The 21,934-nt window shown below is 36.9% G+C and overlaps 1 protein-coding gene across 1 annotated transcript in view; it reads left to right on the top strand.

Annotated features, from left to right (window-relative positions):
- Positions 1 to 757: 757 nt before the first annotated feature.
- The window catches only part of ptprb (protein tyrosine phosphatase receptor type b), a 29,787-nt gene continuing 8,610 nt past the window's right edge, over positions 758 to 21,934 (top strand). Inside the window, exons 1-16 of the mRNA XM_073847251.1 lie at positions 758 to 1,197; positions 1,355 to 1,643; positions 5,629 to 5,892; positions 6,600 to 6,863; positions 8,761 to 9,030; positions 9,419 to 9,691; positions 9,901 to 10,167; positions 10,859 to 11,119; positions 11,248 to 11,511; positions 15,881 to 16,144; positions 16,265 to 16,528; positions 16,665 to 16,934; positions 19,313 to 19,576; positions 19,717 to 19,965; positions 20,364 to 20,633; positions 21,624 to 21,902. Coding sequence (XP_073703352.1) covers positions 1,144 to 1,197; positions 1,355 to 1,643; positions 5,629 to 5,892; positions 6,600 to 6,863; positions 8,761 to 9,030; positions 9,419 to 9,691; positions 9,901 to 10,167; positions 10,859 to 11,119; positions 11,248 to 11,511; positions 15,881 to 16,144; positions 16,265 to 16,528; positions 16,665 to 16,934; positions 19,313 to 19,576; positions 19,717 to 19,965; positions 20,364 to 20,633; positions 21,624 to 21,902 — 4,066 coding nt within the window. The 5' untranslated portion in view covers positions 758 to 1,143. The remainder of the gene's footprint in view (positions 1,198 to 1,354; positions 1,644 to 5,628; positions 5,893 to 6,599; positions 6,864 to 8,760; positions 9,031 to 9,418; positions 9,692 to 9,900; positions 10,168 to 10,858; positions 11,120 to 11,247; positions 11,512 to 15,880; positions 16,145 to 16,264; positions 16,529 to 16,664; positions 16,935 to 19,312; positions 19,577 to 19,716; positions 19,966 to 20,363; positions 20,634 to 21,623; positions 21,903 to 21,934) is intronic.

The following is a 21,934-nucleotide window of genomic DNA, read 5'->3' as shown; positions in this document are numbered from 1 at the left end:
CAACTAAATGGTTGCTCTCTGTAAGCACATACAAATTACTACAAATTAGATCCTACTGTCAGAGTTATGTCTGTTTTGTCTTTGGTTTTTCCCATTTGTCTTCCCCCCGTTGATCTGTCATTTGGTTTAGCCCTTCGTCATTATGATTCCCTGCACCTGTCCTTGTAATTATTAGTCATCTGTGTCACCTGTGTTTGTTAATTAGTCTGTCTTTAAGAGTCTGTGTTTGAGTTCAGTTCTTTGTCGGTCCTTTTGTGATGTGTGTGTATGTTCCTGCCTTGTTCCAGCCTTGTTCCACTCGGAGATTTATATTAAATATATTGTACTTTGTTAATATTGTCTATCGTCTCGTCTACTCCTGCACGCACCCCTGACACCTACTAGTTTATTGACACCTCTTTTCTGCTCTTTGGAGTTTCTTTGTGGAACCAGGCAAAGACATGTTGATGTTTTAGGGGTACACACAAGTCTGCCATTGCTGCATTGCTCTTTATGTTAGACCCATGTCTCCTAAAACAGTTTTCTTAAGTTGTATTTTTACATTCTAACATCTGTAATTAACAAATTGTTTTAAAAATTTTCTTGATGCACGAACATTTACAAGCCAATTACTAGTACAAGATTTCTCTGCTCAACACATCCTTCTGCAGGAGCGCTGAGGACACAGGAAGGAAGTGGGGTTGGGCTATATTGAACATTCATGGAGCCCAAAGTCATTGACATCTATTGTTCCAGCAAACGTTCCAATTCACTGGCATTTATGACCTTAACGCTTTTGGTGGACCATGCACAGCGAAGAAAAAAAATGTTTGCCTCATTTTTGTGCTAGTCTAGTAGAGTTTGAATATTTTAGGCAAAAGACTGCCATCAGAGAGACTGTACAATGCGTCTCCACTGGACTACCAAAAACAATGCTGCTCTAGACGTTTGATTGAGGATATCCTTTAGAGACGGGATTGTTTTCCTTCACACTTTCCTGATTGTTGTGGACTAATGAGTGAAAGTGAGCAGTTCCCACAGAGGTCCTCCAGACTGGACTTTCAGAAAAGTACTTTAAAAGAACACTCTGGAATATATACTGAGGAATGATGTGCCTTTTTCAACTGAATTTTTTGTGTATGATCTAATAAAGAAAAAATAACAATGCTGAAAAGAAAAGCCATTCATGTAGCTTTTTGGGTAGCATGTGGAATATTGGTAAGTAATAAACATATTTTTACAAATAATAATACTAACAGTCTTTTTCTAAAAACTTCTACTTACAAAACCCTACTTCCTAAATACTTCTCTGTATGTGGGACTTTTGTATGCTGTTTTATTAGTCTAATAAAAGCATTTCTAACTTTTTTTTAAGAGTACCGTGGTGGTAGACACACAGGAATGTAGCATCAAAGTCGTGAAGGCCATTTCTACCACAGACTCAATACGGATCATGCTGATTAACGAAGATGTGAAATGTCAATATACACTTTCTGTTAGGGACAGACATAATGACTCAAAAGACTGTCATCAAGACCAGGAATATTTCACACATTTTGAGTGCAAAATTGAAAATTTAGACCCTGGAACATGGCATCACCTGGAAATAATATCAAAAGTGGATGGAAAGCAACAGAATCAACACACTGTCTCCCTGCCAACTAGTAAGAATCTTGCTTTTTAATATTAAATATTGTATTATTTGCATTGTGTCTAGTCTGATACTAACTTGATACAAGTCAAATCAAGCATCACTACTGTTGAATGCTGAACTAACCTCTAAAAGTGTTCAACTTGAGCGTGTAACTCATAGCGTTTGTTTTCCAGACTAAATAATTAGTCAAATTATGATATTAAGAGGCTGTTATTTTACTAAGAGATAATTAGTGTTGGGAAGGTTACTTACTTAGTATTACTATTTCAATTACTTTATTAGAGAGATGTAACTGATTACATTTGATTACTTTATGATTACTTTTCTAAATTTCCAATGAATTTGAATAATTTTTAACTTTTAATTATTTTGAAACATTTAAAGCAGACAGAGCTAACCTTACAGCAGAACTCAACAGTGATTACTGTCAAACTTTCATAGCTATGACATGAAACACTGACATCTAACAATGCTTTGTTAATATACAGTTAAATAAATAAATAAATAAAGCATATACATACAACCAAATAGGGAAAAAAAACTGTTCTGAAATAAGCATGTGTTCTGTTCTGTGTACTAGGCTCCTGAAACATTGGTGTCTTGTACTTTAGACCAGTCAATGCAATTTTGGAAAGAAATCAATCAAATCTGTATGTGTGCAGTTAACATTTTCATATGTACCTGTAGTTTAATTACACTTTTTTTTTAACAGATTACAGTTATATTTACTTTGTAATTAAATTACGTAATTCCATTACATCTAACTACAGAGATGCTGTGAAACAAATACAAAACAATGGCGATTCTAAAGTAAAAAAAAAATGCTGTTATAACTTATAAGGCTTCTTCAATGTAGTGTAGTTTATAACACCATTATTATTGCATTGTTGTCAAACACTATTGAATTTGAACATTGAATTTGTGTTTGTGTAACCCATGCTGACAAAAAAATATTCTAATTCATGAAAATCACTGTAAAACAACAGCAGCAGCAGCAATAATAATATAATAAAATGACAAGCTAGACACAAGCTGTCTCTTCAACATTCATCTAATGCACTTTTTGGCTGGCACGGAAATGTGACCCCAGAGGGGTATTTAAGAAAACAGGGTTAATTTACCATGATATAAACCACAACGAAGATTATTTACTTATAGTTATCAGTTCCAAAAATGTAACCAGGTTGTAAACAAGTGCTTGTTTTTTTTTGAGCAAGATTTATATAGTTTGTTTGATGCTAAATATATAAATAAAAAAAGAAAGGTTAATTTAACAAAAAACATTCCAAAGACAATATGCCTTTATGATTTTTGAAACCATTTTGCATCCATATGTTTAAGATTTTTATTATAGAAATACATTATATATAAAAAACATTTGGGGAATTTATAATTCCATAAAAATCGATACAGTAAAATGTTTCAAATATGAATTTGAAGTCGAGGTATAAACACAATTTTGTGATTTAAATCCTTTTCATGGGAACAAATATATGAAAGAACTGGAAAAAAAAACCCACACAGATTATGTAAATCTAAAGTGCTGAGCAAATCCAAATGGCCAAGCTTCAAAATGTTCTCTAAATATGAGGAAAGGTTGGCCTGTGCTGATAATGTGCTGTGTATATGCGACTGGGCTAATCTCCAAAACAGGAGTTTGACTGTGGGTCATTTCTTTCAGTCTGTTCTCCCCCTCCCATCCGGCTCATTGTTCTTTTGTTCTAATATATACAAAGACTCGTTAGCTCTCAGAGATCTGATTACAGTGACACTTATATAACATGTCCCATGGACCCCAAAGGTATTTAGATGTTTAGGTTATGATTGCATTTCAGGACAAAATATAAAAGGAAGTGACGGAAAATCTGTAGCCATAAATACGCATAAAGATATCATTAGGCATATTAGACAGAGGATCCTTCTGTACAGATTTGTTTTACTGTAAGTTAAAAAAAAAAACTAAAAATGGTAGGGGGAGTTATTTTCATTTTTTTTTTTTTAGTTATTTAATATTGCATTTCATTAGTTATTTGGATAATTAACATGATTATATATTGTTAAATAAACAATGACTGGGTCTCAAGAAGAAAGAGAGTGGAAAAAGTCATTAGAAGAGGGTGCATGAATTTGACCTTCAACCCTAAAGGTTTCTTATCCTGTTTTCTCACAATACCCTTTCAACAAAGCCTCATTAGGAAGAGCTTTCTTAAAAAAGCAAAGATCAGCGCTATCATGTTTGCACATAGGCTGTTAGACATTCTGCACCCTTCTCTGAGAATAATTCACAGCAGGACACATTGTGTCCACGCCTTTTCGTTTTTGTGTAACAGTTCTCACAGACCGCACTACCATTGTATAAGGGTTATGATACACTCTTAAAAATAAAGGTGCTTTAAAAGGTTCTTCACAGCGATGGCATAGAAAAAAACATTTTAGTTCCATAGAAAACCATTCAGTCAAAGGTTCTTTAAAGAGCCATCTCTTTCTTGCCTTTTTATAATCTGAAGAACCTTTTTTCGCCACAAAGAACCTCTTGTGAAACAGGTGTTAAAGGTTCTTTATGGAACCATTTAAACAAAAAAGGTTCCTCTTTTTAAGAGTGTACCCTGGCTGAGAAGCTACAAAACTAAAGAGATCACTGCTTATCATCAGCATGATTTGCAAGATTTAAAGCATAAATATTACTTCATTGCAATGAATTTAAAGGAGTAGCTCACTTCCAGAACAAAAATTTAGAGATAATATACTCACCCCCTTGTCATTCAAGGTGTTCATGTCTTTCTTTTTTAAGTCGTAAAGAAATTATATTTTTTGAGGAAAACATTTCAGGATTTCTCTCCATATAATGGACTTCTATGGTGTCCCGCAGTTTGAACTTCCAAAATGCAGTTTAAATGCAGCTTCAAAGGACTCTAAAGAAGGGTATTATCTAGCGAAACTATTGGTTATTGTATACTTTTCAACCTAATATGCTTGTCTTGTCTAGCTCTGTAGCGATTTTGAAGTTGGTAGAGAAAGTTTTATTTTTTGACTTACTCTAACCGTCATGAATCGGAATACACAGAGTTCACGCAGAGCTAGACGAGCGTTTGAGGTCAAAAAGTTTTTTTTTTTTTAGAAAATAAAAGCCCTTTGAAGCTGCATTTAAGCTGCATTTAGGAAGTTCAAACTTGGGGGCACCATAGAAGTCCATTATATGGAGAGAAATCCTGAAATGTTTTCCTCAAAAAACAATTTCTTTACGAAGAAAGAAAAACATGAGCATCTTGAATGACAAGGGGGTGAGTACATTATCTCCTACTGTTTTGTTTTTGAAGTGAACTGCTCCTTATATGTGACCATGGACCACAAAACCAGTCATAAGGTTAAATTTTACAAAACTGAGATGTATACATCATATGAAAGCTCAATAAATAAGCTTTCTATTGATGTATGGTTTGTTAGGATAGGACAATATTTGGTCGAGATACATCTATTTGAAAATCTGGAATCTGAGGGTGCAAAAAAATCTAAATACTGAGAAAATCACGTTTAAAGTTGTCCAAATTAAGTTCTTAACAATGCATATAACTAATCAAAAATTACATTTTGATATATTTACAGTAGGTATTTTACAAAAAAATCTTCATGGAACATGATCTTTACATAATTTCCTAATGATTTTTGGCATAAAAGAAAAATCAATCATTTTGACCCATACAAAGTATTTTTGGCTATTGCTACAAATATACCCCAGCGACTTAAGACTGGTTTTGTGGTCCAGGGTCACATATGTGTGCCTTATATACACATCTAAAATATGATATTAGTCAAGTAAATATTAGTGGTTTTTAGCATGAATTTTTTTAACTTGACATGCCATTAAAATGCATTGGCATCAGTCATGGCAATAAACAGAGATGCTACAGCCTAAAAAAAAAGTCCTAAAAAATGTCTCTTTATAATTTGTAAATATTTCACACTGATGATTGGATTTGTATATGTCTTTTGGTTAGGACCTTCAGCAGTGGACAATCTCTGGGTTTCTGGGAATATAAACAGCTTGGACGTTTCATGGCAGCCTGGTCCAGGCAAAAGAGAACAATACTGGATCATGCTTATAGGCAGCAGCGGTATGGGTTCAATCTGGAACACAACAGTTGTTAACACGGCCACCTCATATACAATAAAAGGACTGATTCCTGGACGACTCTACAACATCAGTGTCATTGCAGAGGTTGGAGAGCTACAGAATTCAGCATCTAGACAAGCACAAACAGGTATTTTGCACTGGATCATCAAGTACTAATGAACTAACAAATGAACAGATTTGACAATACAGACACTAAAAAGTTGCTTCTGTCAACACTCTTTTATCTCTGTGTGTGTTTGTGGCTGTGATAATATATCTGTGCCTGTATAATTTCCTTTGCTGTATTTTAGGCAGACATGTTAACACCCTTTCCTGTTTTGAGCGCTGAAAGGTCACCTTTGTCTCCTAGTGTTATGTCACATTACGTCATGCTGTCTCAATCATAAAACATGTTGCATTGATTGTAAAAACCCACATTCATAATTTTTTTTGCCCTTTTTAGTTGTTCAGGTTTCTATATGCTTTTGAAAATTATACCATCTTTGTCTCTTTGTATTGCCGAAAATCATTACACAAACATGAACTTAACTGAATTTTTTTATTTTAAAAAAATGTCCTTAGTCACCTTGATCAGTACTTCAAAGCCAACATGAAAAAGTTATTTCTGTGATGTGGCGTTTTTCTATGTAGAACAAAAAAGGCAGGCTTGATTTTATCCAGCAATTGGGTGAAAAAAGTGTGCATTAAATACCACAGATGAACAAGCTACATTAAATTTTAATGAAAGATAAAACTATGAAGATAAAACATTTTCTTTCTCTCTTGGACCTGAAACATGGGTGTTATAACATCTTTAGCAAGTAATGTAACTGACCGCTCCCTCTTCCTTTACAGTACCAGCTGCTGTCTCTAACCTCAGAGTGGAGAACAACGGCAACCAAAACACCCTCAGAGTTCTGTGGGATAAAGCCTCTGGTGATGTGGACAGTTACCTTGTCAGTCTGACATTACCTGGGTCAAAATCTATTGAGAAAGCTATGTCCGCTAACAGTACAGATGTGGTGTTTGACGGTCTGAGTTCTGGAAAGACCTACCAGGTGTCAGTCAGCACCAGTAGTGGAACACTTTCTAATAAGACATGGATCACAGCAAAAACTGGTAGGTACAAGTTATTTAAGAACTTACTATGAGTGCACCTTATGCTGTAAGTGCTCTAAGACACTTTTTTTTTTCAATAGAGAATTAATAATTCATAAATATTACTACATCATGTAGGTGGAGAAGTAGGCTATATCATACACTCTTAAAAACAAAGGTGCTTTAAAAGGTTCTTCACTGCGATGCCATAGAAGAACCAGTTTTGGTTCAACAAAGAACTCTTTAGTCAAAGGTTCTTTAAAGAACCATCTCTTTCTTACCTTTTTATAATCTGAAGAACCTTCTTTTACCAAAAAGAACATTAATAACACTAAATAATGTTGTAAACAGGGTCTAAAATGTTTTGTCCACTTTCGACCACTTCTGCAGTCTGACCTACTATGTAAATAGTGTGGGACATGTTGATGGCATGTGTAACTCAGAATTTAAATTTGGCTGGCTGAAGTCATAACTTTAGTTTGAAGAACAAAAAGAATCCCAACTATTTTTTATGGTCCAGTTCTATCAAAGCAAAAACAAAAGCTGCTCTTCTCTTTTTCTTTTTATGCCACCTCCTTTCATTTTTATATGTGACGCTGGTGTAACAAAGAGGGGCCAGATACGTGCGGATCCATTCGCAGCATTTATTCCAAATAAACAAACACAAAGGGGCAGGCAGAAATCGTGGTCAAAACAGGCAGAAAGGTCGGGGCTGGCAGCGAGAATCAAAAACACAGGAAATCAAACACGGGAATAAACGCTCGGAAATAATGACCAGAAGGAACAATAAGACTTTGCAAGGTGGCTGTGTGTGTGAGTGGCTTAAATGCAGTCAGTGTGATGAGCTGCAGCTGTGAGCGGTAATCAGTAAAGTGAGAGCAGGTGAATGCAGTGATTAGTGCAGTGGCTTGTGGGGAATGAAGTCCATGAAGTGTGGTGCAAGAGTTCATGATGACAGGATAGACCAGATACGTGACAGCTGGACCACAAACCCAGTCATAAGGGTAATTTTTTTTTTTTTTTTTTAAAAACTTGAGATTTTTTTTTTTAAAAATCTTGAGATTTTTACATCACAAAATCTCAATAAATAAGTTTTTTTTTTTATTGATGTGTGGTTTGTTAGGAAAGGACAATATTTGGTCGAGATACAACTATTTGACAATCTGCAAAATATTGAGAAAATCGCTTTTAAAGTTGTCCAAATGAAGTTCTTAGCAATGTATATTACTAATCAAAAATTAAGTTTTGATAGTGCGAAAAGAAGTTTTTACAGTACGAAATTTCTTCATGGAACATGATCTTTACTTAGTATCCTAATGATTTTTGGCATAAAAGAATAATCTATAATTTTGACCCATTCAATGTATTTTGGATATTGCTACAAATATACCTGTGCTACTTAAGACTGCTTTTGTGGTCCAGGGTCACATATAGAAGTTATGTGAGTACTTTCCATCCATTAAATAGAAAAATGTGAAAAAACCCTGCAGTTCTTCCTCACCATGAAATTGTACTATTTTCATGCATTGTACAGCCTTGTTTCAACTTTCAAACGCTTTTCTGATATAAGGTTTTCTAAGAGCACTCCGATCACACAAGGTTCACATAAACACAGTAGGTTTGTCTTAAGTAAACATAAACAGGAAAGAAATGTGTATCATGTAGCATGTGTATCTGTATGTTAGATCTGTGTATTAAAAAACAGCAACCTAATGTATTGTAAATGCTGCTAATTATGTTGTTAATATGAATCAAACGAAGAGAAAAATAGAAAAAGAACACAGAATGTTTTTGTCTGAATAACTTTAGTAGCTTTAATAAGAATCAATTTCTTGAATGCTGCTTTTAAGCATACATATATATCGTTATACTAACTATTAATTATTATTTGCATTTAACATTGTGTTTTCCCTGTTAGAACCAGGAAAGGTGTCAGATCTGGTGATGGAGAACCTGTCTGACCGTGACACGCTAAAGATCACCTGGACACCCCCTTCCGGAGAATGGGAGCACATCCGTGTGGTGCTTTTAAATGGAAGTGAAATCCTTGTTAACCAAACTGTGGACAGAACAGCAAAGGAAATACTCATGTCATGGTTACATCTGCAGCCTGGCAGAGTGTACAGCCTGGCAGTCAGTGTAGAGAATGGAGGCCTGGCTAATACAGTCTATTACGAGGGGGAAATAGGTAACCATGTGTCAATTCTCTAAATCGGTCCTGTCCTGGAGTCTCACCAATCTGCACATTTTGTATGTCTTCCTTATTTAACGCACCTGATCTTTGCATTGTTAGGAGTAAGCTCCATGAACTTATCTGAGTGTGTCAGATAAGCAAGAAAGAGAAACATACAAAATGTGCAGCACAGTCTGTCCCCATTCACACCGTAGTTTTGAAATAACAGTCTAAATAACTGTTTTTGAAATTGCTCTATATTAATTATAATTTATTTTAACATAGCTATACTTGTGTACAAGCCTTTAAAAGTGAATTGCTATTTCGTAACATACAATTATTTGAAATTGTGGTTTTGCTTTTGTAACATCTTTCTTTTGCTATTGGTCTGTTTATGTTTTAGGTCTTCCGCCAGTATCACAACTGCACATCCGTCACTCAGACGAGACCTCCCTAAGCGCTCTGTGGACTCACGCCTCTGGCTCATTATCCCGTGATGGCTACATTGTACAGCTTTTCCAAAGCAACACATCTACTGCTATTCAAACACGAACCCTAAGCCGTGACATGAGAGAGTGCACCTTTAATGTCCTCACGCCTGGTCGCCTCTACGACATTACTGTAACCACTACAACAGAGAACCTCCGTAGTTCTGCTACAGTAAAAGGAAGAACATGTAAGGTTATCTCACAATTTTCTAAGAAAAAGTACTTGTTTTTTACATTCTAGATTTTTAGCTAGTTACCATTACAGTTACAATACATTATGAACTAACATCAATTAAACAATGAACAGTAAATTGAACTTGAAATCAAATTATATTTCAATGCATTAACTAATGTTAACAAATAGAACTCTAATTGCAATTAAATTATGTGTTCTCAGTGCCTTTCAAGGTAAATCACCTGAAACTAAGTAACAAGGGAAAATCAGATAGTCTGAATGCAAGCTGGGAGAAACCATCTGGAGATCTGGATTTCTACAACGTAGTGCTGTTACGGGTTGGACAGACGGTGCACAACGTTTCTGTTTCAGCAAACACAACCTCCACCCTGCTTCCCTTCCTCAGACCCGGTGCTTTACACAAATTGCTGGTTACCACTGTCAGCGGATCACAGACCTCCAAACTAGCTGAGGCAGAATGTCGTACAGGTAACATTAACCCAGTTGAAATAAGTGTTTAACAAAAACATCTCTTACTCTCTTGTCATGCAGGACTTCCTAACTATTTAAATACTTAAATGTATTAACCCTTAAGACAAAAACTAATTTGTTTATATTGTGTGTATATATGTTATTTTAGATTAACTAAAAAACTACTAATATAGACTTTATATTTCCCCGTAACTATTTTCCCACAGATTAAATTCATGACAGAACTGCAAAACAATTTGCAGCTCAATACAAAGGGGGTTTATGGAATTTCAGGAAGCTCTGCATAAAAGGAGCGGGTCGTATTAAACACATCCTGTCGGGCTCAAATGCTCTTTCTATTTTCAGCCAGTGTTTAATGAACTCTTGTGAAGTTGCCCAAACAATGGAGGATATTTACACATTCTACAGCAGCTAGACACCATATATGCACATTCAGCCAAAGCCTTTTAATTGATTAAACATGTGATGTAGGAGTCAGTTATAAGTTAACCAAATGTAAGCTGATTTCTCTAAAAGTGTAACGCTCTGACTATATGGGATGCTCAAACAAAACATTGATCTGTCTGTTTGAAAAAGCAAAAAAAAAAAATTCATTTCAAACAGCATTGAGCACCTTTATTTGACTAACCTATTAAAAATTTATTTACTGATATTCTTGCTGTATTGTAACCTTCTCTGTGGTTTTTAGTGCCCGCTGCTGTTTCTGACATAACAGTCACTAACAGCGGCCCAGATTTTCTGAATGTGTCGTGGAAGGCAGCAGAAGGAGATGTGGACAATTACATGGTGATGCTAAAGGACCAGGAGAAGATCGTACACACGCTTGCTGCGTCTAAAATAACCACAGAGTGTGTGTTCAGGAGTCTGGTTTCGGGTCGACTGTACACCATTTCCATTACCACACACAGCGGCAGTTACCGGAACCAAACACTTGTACAGGAGAGAACGCGTAAGCAATAATAGTAGCATCTGTCTTACAGTTCTACATTTTGAGAAATTTAATACCAAAATAAAAATAAAAACTTCTGACACTTCGATAATTTGAGAATAATAAAATTGCACTTTTTCTTCTTTCAGAGCCATCCACTGTCCAAAACCCCACCGCCATCCACTCAGCCAGAGATGACTTTCTAAAGGTTTACTGGAACCATGCATCTGGGGATTATGATTATTATGAAGTTGCAATCGAATACAACAGCACACGTCTTCAAAGTCAGAAGCTCAACAGGACACAAAGTGAATGTGAGTTCAGCGATCTGGTTCCAGGACGTCTCTACACTGTGACCATCAGCACCTGGAGTGGCCAGTACAACTCTACTCTCTCTATTTATGGCCGTACATGTGAGTGACATGTTTAAGCATCTGTTTTACCCATTATCAGGGACATACACTAACTCTTGTCCTCATTTGTAAGTCGCTTTGGATAAAAGCATCTGCTAAATTTACTAAAAATGAATGTATCACATCAATTAATTTAATGTGCCACATACGCTCTAATATATTGATGAATCATAGTCTTGTCATTGGACAATGTCATTGACAAGACGTCATCCCATGGTGGATGATAGCGTAATGCAGAAGCTATAAAGGATATCATAACCAAACAGGGTTTAGCTTCTGATTGGCTGAAGTAAGAAGCTCTCAGGCATGCCAGAAGTATGGCAACCCAGGTAAAAAAGTAGTATACTTTAGTGTATTATAAATATGAACGAAGTACATGAAGTATAAAACAAGTATGCTTCTACTTATTGTGCTTTATTTAAAGAGTATTTAATATGTACTTTTTAAAAGTATACTTCAAAAAATATGTAATTAAGTTCAACTTAAGAGTCCAAAAAGTAAGTATACTAATTTACCAGTAATCAAATTATTTTTTAAATGTACTTTTTGAAAGTGTACTTTGTTGTTAATGTATTTTAAATTGTCTAGAAGTTTATTTTTTTAAAGTGTATTAAATTTGACATAGAGTGGCAATTTACTGTACTTATGGAAAGTATATTTTTTGGAAATTAATTGTTAGTATACTTTTTTAAACTGTACTATGATCTCACTTCATTAGAAGTGTGACTTCTGTACACTTACAGTACACTCTTAAATAAGTGTATAAAGCACTAAATATAGGTAGGAAGTGCATTTGTAGATCACTTGAAATATTACAGAGGCATACTAAATTAACAGTTTATAGTAATTAGAAGTATGGTAGCAGTATGCACAAACTGTACTTAAACACAACTATATTTGCACTGCAATGCCTTTTTAAGTGTATTTCCATTAGAATGGCGATACAATGCAATTGTACTGTAAGTGTGCTTAATTGCTCATGAATCTTGATTTTCATTAGTGTATTTTAGTGCGCTTGAAGTCTAAAAAAGTTGTTCCATTTTAGTATACTATTTACACTAGAAGTGTAGTCAAGTAGATGTTAAGTTGAAGTTAATACATAATTGAATACACTTAACTATACTTGGATTTGACGAAAATAGTACACAATGTAGAAAATATACTTTAGTACACATTAATAAAGTATATTTTTAATATAATTCTTTTTCACCTGGGAAGGTGACATAGCATCATCTTAAGTCATATTGTGCACAAAGCTTAAGTAGCAAGCATTGAGATCATGACATGGACTCTGATGAAGACATGAAATCTGATCAAGGTGTGCAGGGAGGCCATATCACAAACATTGTAAAAGGAAACCCCTAATAATAATGCCTTAGAGGCAGTCATACCCCTCGTAGAGTGAGCTCTTATGAGGCAGAGGAAGACCATGTACCTCGTAAGCTACAGCTTATAGTCCACTACTTGTGCTAGAGTTTATTGTGTTTAGACAAAATCTCAAACTCAATTCCTGGAGGGCTGCAGCTCTGCAGAGTTTAGCTCCAACCAGCTCTGTCTCACACCTGCTTGGAGTTTCTAGTGATCCTGAAGAGCTTGATTAGCTGGATCAGGTGTGTTTGATTAGGGTTGGAGCAAAAATGTGCAGAGCTGTGGCCCTCCAGGAATTGAGTTTGAGACCAGTGCTATAATATATTCCGATATCTTTTAGGCATTCTATAACAGCTTACCTATAACAGATGTCCTAAACCCCTTCTCCTGTTGTTCCCAAGTTTCCATTTTCATCCTTTGCTTTGCTATTCCTCTCCTCTCTATATTCCCTACAATGTAATAATATATGTTCTGCACTTTCTTTGATTTTACATTTCAAGCACTCATCTGATTGACTTTTACCTAATAAAAACAATGTTTTGTTTAATCCTGTGTGCTCGAACCTGAAATTGCTTAAAACTGATTCCTCCCTTCCTGTTCCTTCTATTCACACCCTAGTCTCGCGTAGCCAGACCTTCAGACTGACGGCTGAAGGTCTGGAATTCATGGCAGCTTTAATTGGCCAAGGCCCACCCATAAGGCCGTTTAACCGACATGTCAAACAACCAATCACAGTTCGTTTCGTTCAGCGTCACGTTTCGGGGTGTAGAAATGCCCCCACAACAACAGACTGGCATGCAACAAGTCAGTCATTGAAATAACCAGCATTGAAAGTTAACGAAGAAGAGGGAGAACAAGCAGTAAGTCAGTAATTTGTTCGCGAACGTCGCAAATGTGTATAACAACAACGGCGTCTGCATGAGCACCTTTTAGCAAAACGCGAGTAAATCAGTCTGCGCTTTGTTTCCCGGCGGACCGAAAATAAACGCGACACTCGCGTGTTCCGGATATCCGATCAAATTCAACTAATCAGATCACTACTTCGACATTCCTGAAGTGTTTCCAGTTAAGTGTACCATATGCATCAGACGTTTAGCCAACGTTCCGTGGGCGTGACGCCTGAGGCTGAGACTATTCACACCCTGTACATTAATTGATTGCTGTACTCTGTAATATGTTCTTCCATTATTATCCATGTCCCACCTTTCCTGCCATTTCTTCAACATTGCCTTAGTTTCTCCGTTACCAAAGGGAATATTTCCTGGTTGATTTTTGAAGTTGACGCTGTTAGGTCGATAAATCTTTTATAGCTTCTGTGGTTCACTGTCATCAGTCACGGCACAACATCTAACGCGAATGTGCTCCCATAGTCTCATCAAAACAACCTATACAGCCTAGGAGTATATTGTGACACTGAAAGATACAAATAAATAATTAATTAAAGGTCCCATATTGTACACATTTCTGGAGGTTTATTTTAGTTGTTGATGTCCTTAAGAATATATATTTGCGGTATAAGTGCCAAAATCCATCTCAAACTATTTTTTTTAGGAGCTCTGTCAAAAACAGGTCGATTTTGGCCCATCTAAGTAATATTCATGAGCCTCTCTTCTGATTGGCCTGTTGTTTTCTGAGTGACGCACAGCCAGGCCAATCACAGGTAACTACGGTCACGTATCGTTGTAGCCGAACCCAGAGCAATAGAGAGAGCTTAGCCTGCTGATACTCAACAGGATATTTCAGAATGATCATTTATGTTTTTTTCTTTTTCAAACACCGAATGCAGTAAGCTACATAACTGTTGCTTTAGTAAAGCCCCTTTCACAATGCGCGCTGATTCTGGAAAATTACGGGAACGAGCGCTATGTGAACAAAAGCCTAAACCATAAACCATAAAGGCAGTGTTGTAGTCTACAACACTGCCTTTATGGTTTACCCTGCGACTCTTCACGACAAAAAAATACGTGCAAAGTGGAATGAAGCGGCGATCGGGCAGAGCCAACTCCTCACTATCAGCGCTGAAGCACAGTTTGTTCAGGTTAGTTTCAGTTTAGTGAAACGTACGCGTCGCATTACATCTCACATCCAAACGTCACATGTCTTTATGGGTTGTTACGCACAGATTCCGGAAAACAACTGTGAATGAACCAAATTGAAACAATTCCGGAACAAATCATGGGAAACATTATCTGTGTATTTACCGGAATCGCTGTGTGAAAGAGGCTGAAGTTGACGTGCCACTGGTCTCTTATATTCACGTTGTTCTGAAGCCTGTGCAATGATATAGTTTCGACATCTATCGACTGAACAGGGTTTTCTAGATTAGTTTCCGTGTCGTTGTTGCTTAGCAATGTTATGGACACGATGTTGTCTGGGTTTGACAAAAGGAGGGTGGGACGGTGGTTGGTGCTTGGGGTGGTGACTGAAGGCGGTGACTGAGTAGATCGGACGTCACATCGTTACGGAAGTCACAGCGGCTCGTGAAAATGTTCAGCTACTTTAAGCAGGCTGTGTGCAGTTTACTGTGGATTGACTGTTTTGAAACTCATATGGTAGTTACATAGCCCCTAGACCTCAGTTATCATGAAAAAAGCCAGGAAATTTCGATTTTGACAATATGGGACCTTTAAGGCAAAATAATTGCATAAATTCCTTGAAACTTTTTATTATTATTTTATCTAACTTTTTTAGTTATTCTTTTTCCCTCCTTTTTTTTCTTTAATGCTCATACAATAATGTGAGTATACTGCATCCTCTTTATGCAGATATCTATGTAAATGTTCTTGCTCTTTTTTCTATACTTAAATAACATTCAGAAAAAATTCTCATATAGCCCATGTGTAAATATCAAAGACATTTTGATTTTAGCATTTCATAACCCCTTTAAATTCATGTTGTTGTTACTTAATTAATTCATTCATTCATTCACTTTCTAGTATGAGTAAAGATGTAATCAGTGGACTACAATAAAAAAAAAATATTTCACACTTCTGTTTTTCAGTCCCGGGTGCTGTGGGTAATTTGTCCCTAACAGAGTATGGAACCAGTTTTCTGAGGGTGAACTGGACGTCTGCTCCAGGAGATGTTGATAACTATGAGGTTCAGATTCTCTTTAATGACACGCAGGTGTCACCAGCTGTGAAACTGAGCAGTGCAGTTAGGGAACACCTGTTCTCTGTGCTCACACCAGGTCGGCTCTACAAGATCGTGCTGTCTACTCACAGCGGGTCATACCAGCGTGCAGAGATCCTTGAGGGCCGCACAGGTAAGAGTTTGAAAAGGAAAGATTTTTATTGTTCATGTATAATAATCATGTTGCTGGGGAAAACTTTAAAACCAATATTGTTTTTCCTTAAAAAACATAATTTTCCATTTTGCCACCTAGTACCCAGTCAAGTTCAGAGTGTCCGTCTCAGCACTGGCACCACGGACAGCAGTCTCAGAACCTCTTGGACCTCTGGTGATGGAGATATGGACTTTTACTCAGTGTATCTATTTCAAGGGACACAAGTCCAGGACATGAGACATGTTCCTAAACACATCACACAGGCAGAATTTCACAACCTGGTACCTGGTCAACTGTACTCAGTTACTGTGCAGTCAGTCAGTGGAACGCAGACAAACAACAGTACAACTAGTGGCAGAACAGGTAATTTACATGACAGATCTTCTAGTGGAAATGTGATACTTCATGAATTTAATTAATACAATAACGTTGTCTTAGGGAGACAAGAAATGCTTGAAACCAGAAATTACAGTCTAATGTGTGCTTATATGTGTTTCAGACCCCTCCACAGTCACCAACCTGCGGGTAGATAATGAACTCAGCACATACAATCTGTCAGTGAGCTGGACGGCAGCTGTGGGTGTTTATGATGGATACAGTCTGCAGTTACTAGATGACAGTGACAGAGTGATCGCCAACGCCTCTGTGCCCGCTACTAACAACCACCACCTGTTTAGAAATCTAACTCCAGGAAGGTGGTACACAGCACACATTCAGACTCTCAGTGGCACTGCCAAAAGCAAGGACATCACTGCTGAGGGACAAACGCGTAAGACACACATCATGTAGCATGTTTTTAATGTGTATTTACGTTATGTCATTGGTTCACCACACAATTAAGTTTAAACTCTCACATGATAAAAAAAAAATAGACCCACACATTTTTTATTTTATTATTATTTTTTTTAAGTTATCATGAATATATATGAGCAATTTGTCCGTAGGTGATCACAGTGTGCTGATATAGTCATATCTTACGTCTACAAGTGTGATATTGCATTTATACAACAGTGCAACGGCATGAGTGTGTAAATACATAAAATAGCAACAGAGTGTCTTTAAAAACTTCCTTCCACCGTAGATTCAAATCTAAAGTTGACAGTTTCACAGCTGAGCCCAGGCCTCCATTACTAATTCGAAAATGTCACTTTAGAACTAGTAACAAAGAAACGTTCAGTTGCTTCATTGAAAGCTTATTGTATTACTGTATTAAAAGCAGTGTATTATGTATAGTAGAGTATTATGAGAGAGATTGACTAAGCGATCGTGATTACCTGCTTCTGATAAGACATACATTCTTCAAATCAATTCACAATATATCATTCGTTTAAATGTCCGATAGGCTTGTACTATCCTTTCATCTGTTAAGGGTGAATGCTGACTCGGAAAAATCCTATAATACAGAGATCTCACACTCAATTCCTGGAAGGCTGCAGCTCTGCAGAGTTTAGCTCCAACCAGCTCCATCTCACACCTGCTTGGAGTTTCTAGTGATCCTGAAGGGCTTGATTAGCTGGATCAGGTGTGTTTGATTAGGGTTGGAGCGAAAATGTGCAGAGCTGTGGCCCTCCAGGAATTGCGTTTGAGACCAGTGCTATAATATATTCCGATATCTTTTAGGCATTCTATAACAGCTTACCTATAACAGCTGTCCTAAACCCCTTCTCCTGTTGTTCCCAAGTTTCCATTTTCATCCTTTGCTTTAGTCTATTCCTCTCCTCTCTATATTCCCTACAATGTAATAATATATGTGACCCTGGACCACAAAACCAGTCTTAAGTCGCTGGGGTATATTTGTAGCAATAGCCAAAAATACATTGTATGGGTCAAATTTATTGATTTTTCTTTTATGCCAAAAATCATTAGGAAATTAAGTAAAGATCATGTTCCATGAAGATTTTTTGTAAAATTCCTACTATAAATATATCAAAATGTAATTTTTGATTAGTTAAATGCATTGTTAAGAACTTAATTTGGACAACTTTAAAGGTGATTTTCAATTTACATAAACATGATGAGATTTTGCCCAAACTATTTGGTCTGGAACATTTAATAGGTTAATGAGACCAAAGACTGCCCGTTAGATTTACCCAAAATGAAATCATGTTTAACCATTATAGAGACATCAGAACTAGCAGTAAATTCCAGAAGATCTAGCCGAGGTGAGGAGCTCTCAGGCGGATTCATGAGCGTTGAACGGCCACTGACGCTCTGGAGCTCATATGTCCGAAAACGTCTAAGAAAAATTTTAAATAGACGTTATCTTTATTAACAAAGTCTAAACATTCTGTGACACACAATAGTATTATTTTTAAAATTATAGTGAATTTGGACATCCTCCATGACACTCACTGTGAGAAATACAGCGACATCGGCAAGCGGAAAGATACAAAAGGTGAAACGGCTGTTGGAGTTCTGTTGGACTCTAATGCTGTGTTCACGCCATGTCATAATTACTGTAATTCCGAAAAGACAACACGTGACATTTTACACATAGCTTTCCATGTTCTCGGACTCAGAGGTATACTGTAAAAAGTGAACAGTTGGATCAACTTAAAAAAAATTCTTCAATTGGTAACACCTAAAAAATTTAAGTTGATTGAACTAAGATTATTTAGCGCCTAAGTGGTGCCAAAATGAACCTGGCAGAAGTCACGTGGTACAGCTGTCACTGGTCCAAGTCGTAAATCTCAGAATATTCCAAGTTTCCAAATTGTAATTACGAATACAGGAGCAGGTATGGGCTTTGAAACTGATAGTTTTGCCATAGAAACACATAATTTAGCTTGAGTAGAATGTCACGTGTTATCATCTCGGAATTACAACAAAGTGTGAACGCAGCTTAATATCAACACTCTAATCAGCCAATCAGATTTAAGGACCAGAATAACTGTTTTATAAATGTATATACCACATTTATTTAGACTAATTTGAACAATAGAACATTTTTATAGCATTTGTATTTTATCTTAATTATAACATATCTTATAATCTACCATTAAGGGTAAAGCTCTTTTTAACAAATTATACTTCAAATAGATACATTTTCCAACCAAGTTATCAGAGAAAAACAAAGATTCCAAGTCTTTCCTAGAATCACTTAATGGCAAAGACCGTTTACAAGGCTTGTTCTCCTAATCTCCTCAGGTCCAGCAGCAGTGACCAGGCTACACATATGCTCCAACACGAGCACTGAACTTTCATTCTGCTGGACTGCACCGGAGGGCCAGGTGGACGCATTTGATCTGTATCTGTATGATCATTTTGAGACAATACAGTCTAACAGCACACTGGGAAATGATGCACTGGGCTGGTCCTTTACACACCTGCTGCCAGGGACTCTGTATAAGATGATGATCACCAGCAGGAGTGGGAAGCTGAGTAGTCAGTCATCTATATGGGCGCGTACAGGTAAATACTGAAGCTCTGTTCGATATGTAATATTTCCTAGTTAAAATTACTTATTCTAATTTCTCTAATAAAAAATATTCTATCTTTATTTTTTTGTTTGGATGCTTAAAAAATGGATGCTTGTTTGTTTGTTTTTACAGCTCCTGCCTCTGTCATTAACCTCCATGTTGAGAATCAGGGTCAAATGGACAGTCTTCTTCTGAGCTGGATGCGTGGTCCTGGAGGACTTACTAGATATTCAGTCACTGTGGATGGCTTTGAACAGTGGTTGGGTCCAGAGAGCACTCAGGTGGTCTTCCACACACTGGTGGCTGGTCGACTTTATTCTGCAACGCTTCAGAGCTGGAGTGAAGATCTGACCAACACTACGACTGCAATCGGACGTACAGGTCAGTGCTGCTGCGCATCATAAAGCCCTGAAGATATGTTTCACATTATAAATGATCTAATGCCATAGTGACAGGCCAATTTCATTTACATTTAAAATGTCTCTATATTTGAAACAGTATGCTATTTAAAATCTTTTCCTTGCTGCAGCTCTCAGCTTTACTTCAACAATTCATTTTCAGTGAATAATGACTTAAATTTGTATTTCTTGCTCATTTAAAGCATTATACACATTGAGAACACTTCAAATATGCCTAAGTTAAATGAATGAAACTTTCATGATGCTGTTATACTGATTTCTGGTCTTTTTGGAGCTCAGCAGCTTTGACATCTTACTAAAACCAAACCACAACTAATGCACTACAGTTCTGAAAGCTAATTTACTTTTATATCACCACAGTTCCTGCACCACCATCATCAGTGTCTGTCAGCAGTTCTACCAGCTCAGTGGAGATAAAGTGGCATGTCCCAAATACAGGAGACTATGATGAATTTGAAGTGACATGGTTTCCTCAGGATACACTTCATGTTTCTGGTCTTCATCCCACTCGGCGGATACTGGATGGACTTTATCCAGGACGGCTCTATAATATCAGCCTTCGGACTGTCAGTGGGACAACAGATGGTCCTGTGACCTACAGCAGTCCTGTTTACCACACCGTCAGAACACGTGAGTACAGATTCATCAACCACTAGAGATCACACCTGGATTGCCAAAACGTATGTTGAAAGTCACTTGTCGCCAGTTTTACATCCTATAGTATTTAAATGAATTCAAAGCATTGAAGTATGTGATTAACCTGATGAAAAAAAAACACTAAAATCTAACCATGATAGAACAGTAAAACCTAAAAACCTGTGGGTTTTGTTTTGTATATGGCTCCTTAATTACAGAACTTTTGGAACCGGCTTGATTCCAGTTTTTCAGAATCATTTCAGTGAGTCAATTCCAAATTAATTGTTTTGAGTCCTAAGAAAAAAGTCTGTATTTGTTCAAATTGTCTGTATACCCAAAACTCACTAACTAGTCGCCATCTGCTGGTGTAATGATGTACCCAACAAAAAAGAGTAAAAAGAATGAAGCAGAGAATGAATCTGAAGTTGTTTTTTTGCTGGAAAGAATCAAAAGGGCCAAATCACTGGGATGAACATTGCAGCTTTTCTTGAATGTGTAGTAGTTTGATAACTACGATAATGAATACAGTCTATACCTAGGCACTGAAAAATAACCAATTCTCTCCGGGATCGACTTCCAGCCATAGTATATGGGAGGTTTGAGTGTGGATAAAAAATAGGTATGTGTGCAAGAATTGAAAGCATTCTATCCTGGGTTTTAAAGGACACAAGCTGCTTTCTTATTCAATTCATAACGAAGAAAAATATGGAAAACTGTGTGTGAGTTCTGGATTGTGGTTTTAGACAAACATGACATGCAAATCACAAGGAGTTCATCAATTGGTTTAAGCCTGTGGGGTGGTAAAAGGCTTGCATAAGGGGTGTGTCTTTAAGTGCGTCTTGAAAAATGTGATGTTCTCAGCACTTTATGTGGAGGTTGGAAACTCTTTCCACCAGGGAGGAGCAGAGAGGGTGGGGTTTTGGAGAGTGAATTTAGGAATATTTGCTCACAAAAGTGTTCACAAGAGATTTCTTTTCTCTATAGCTCCACATTCAACTCAAAGCATCCACTGTTTCCCCCTGAGCTCCACCTCTGTCTCCTGCTCCTGGGCACCTCCAGAGGCCGATTACGACTCTTATTTTGTGGAATGCCGCAAACAAGGGTCCAGTATGCCGGTGTACACATACACACTGGGACACGATGCTCTCTCGCAGCATTTTGAAAGGCTGGAGCCCTTTAGAAACTATACCATCTACATCACAGTGATGTCTGGGGACAAGCAGAGTTCAACCACAAAAACCAGCGTTATCACTATGATCGACAGTAAGTGACAATATACTACAAGCTTGCTTTTT

This window comes from Garra rufa, chromosome 9 (assembly GCF_049309525.1).
Source record: "Garra rufa chromosome 9, GarRuf1.0, whole genome shotgun sequence".
Lineage (NCBI taxonomy): Eukaryota > Metazoa > Chordata > Actinopteri > Cypriniformes > Cyprinidae > Garra > Garra rufa.
Note: the sequence above shows the minus strand (reverse complement) of the source record. Positions and strands in the feature narration are given on the sequence as shown.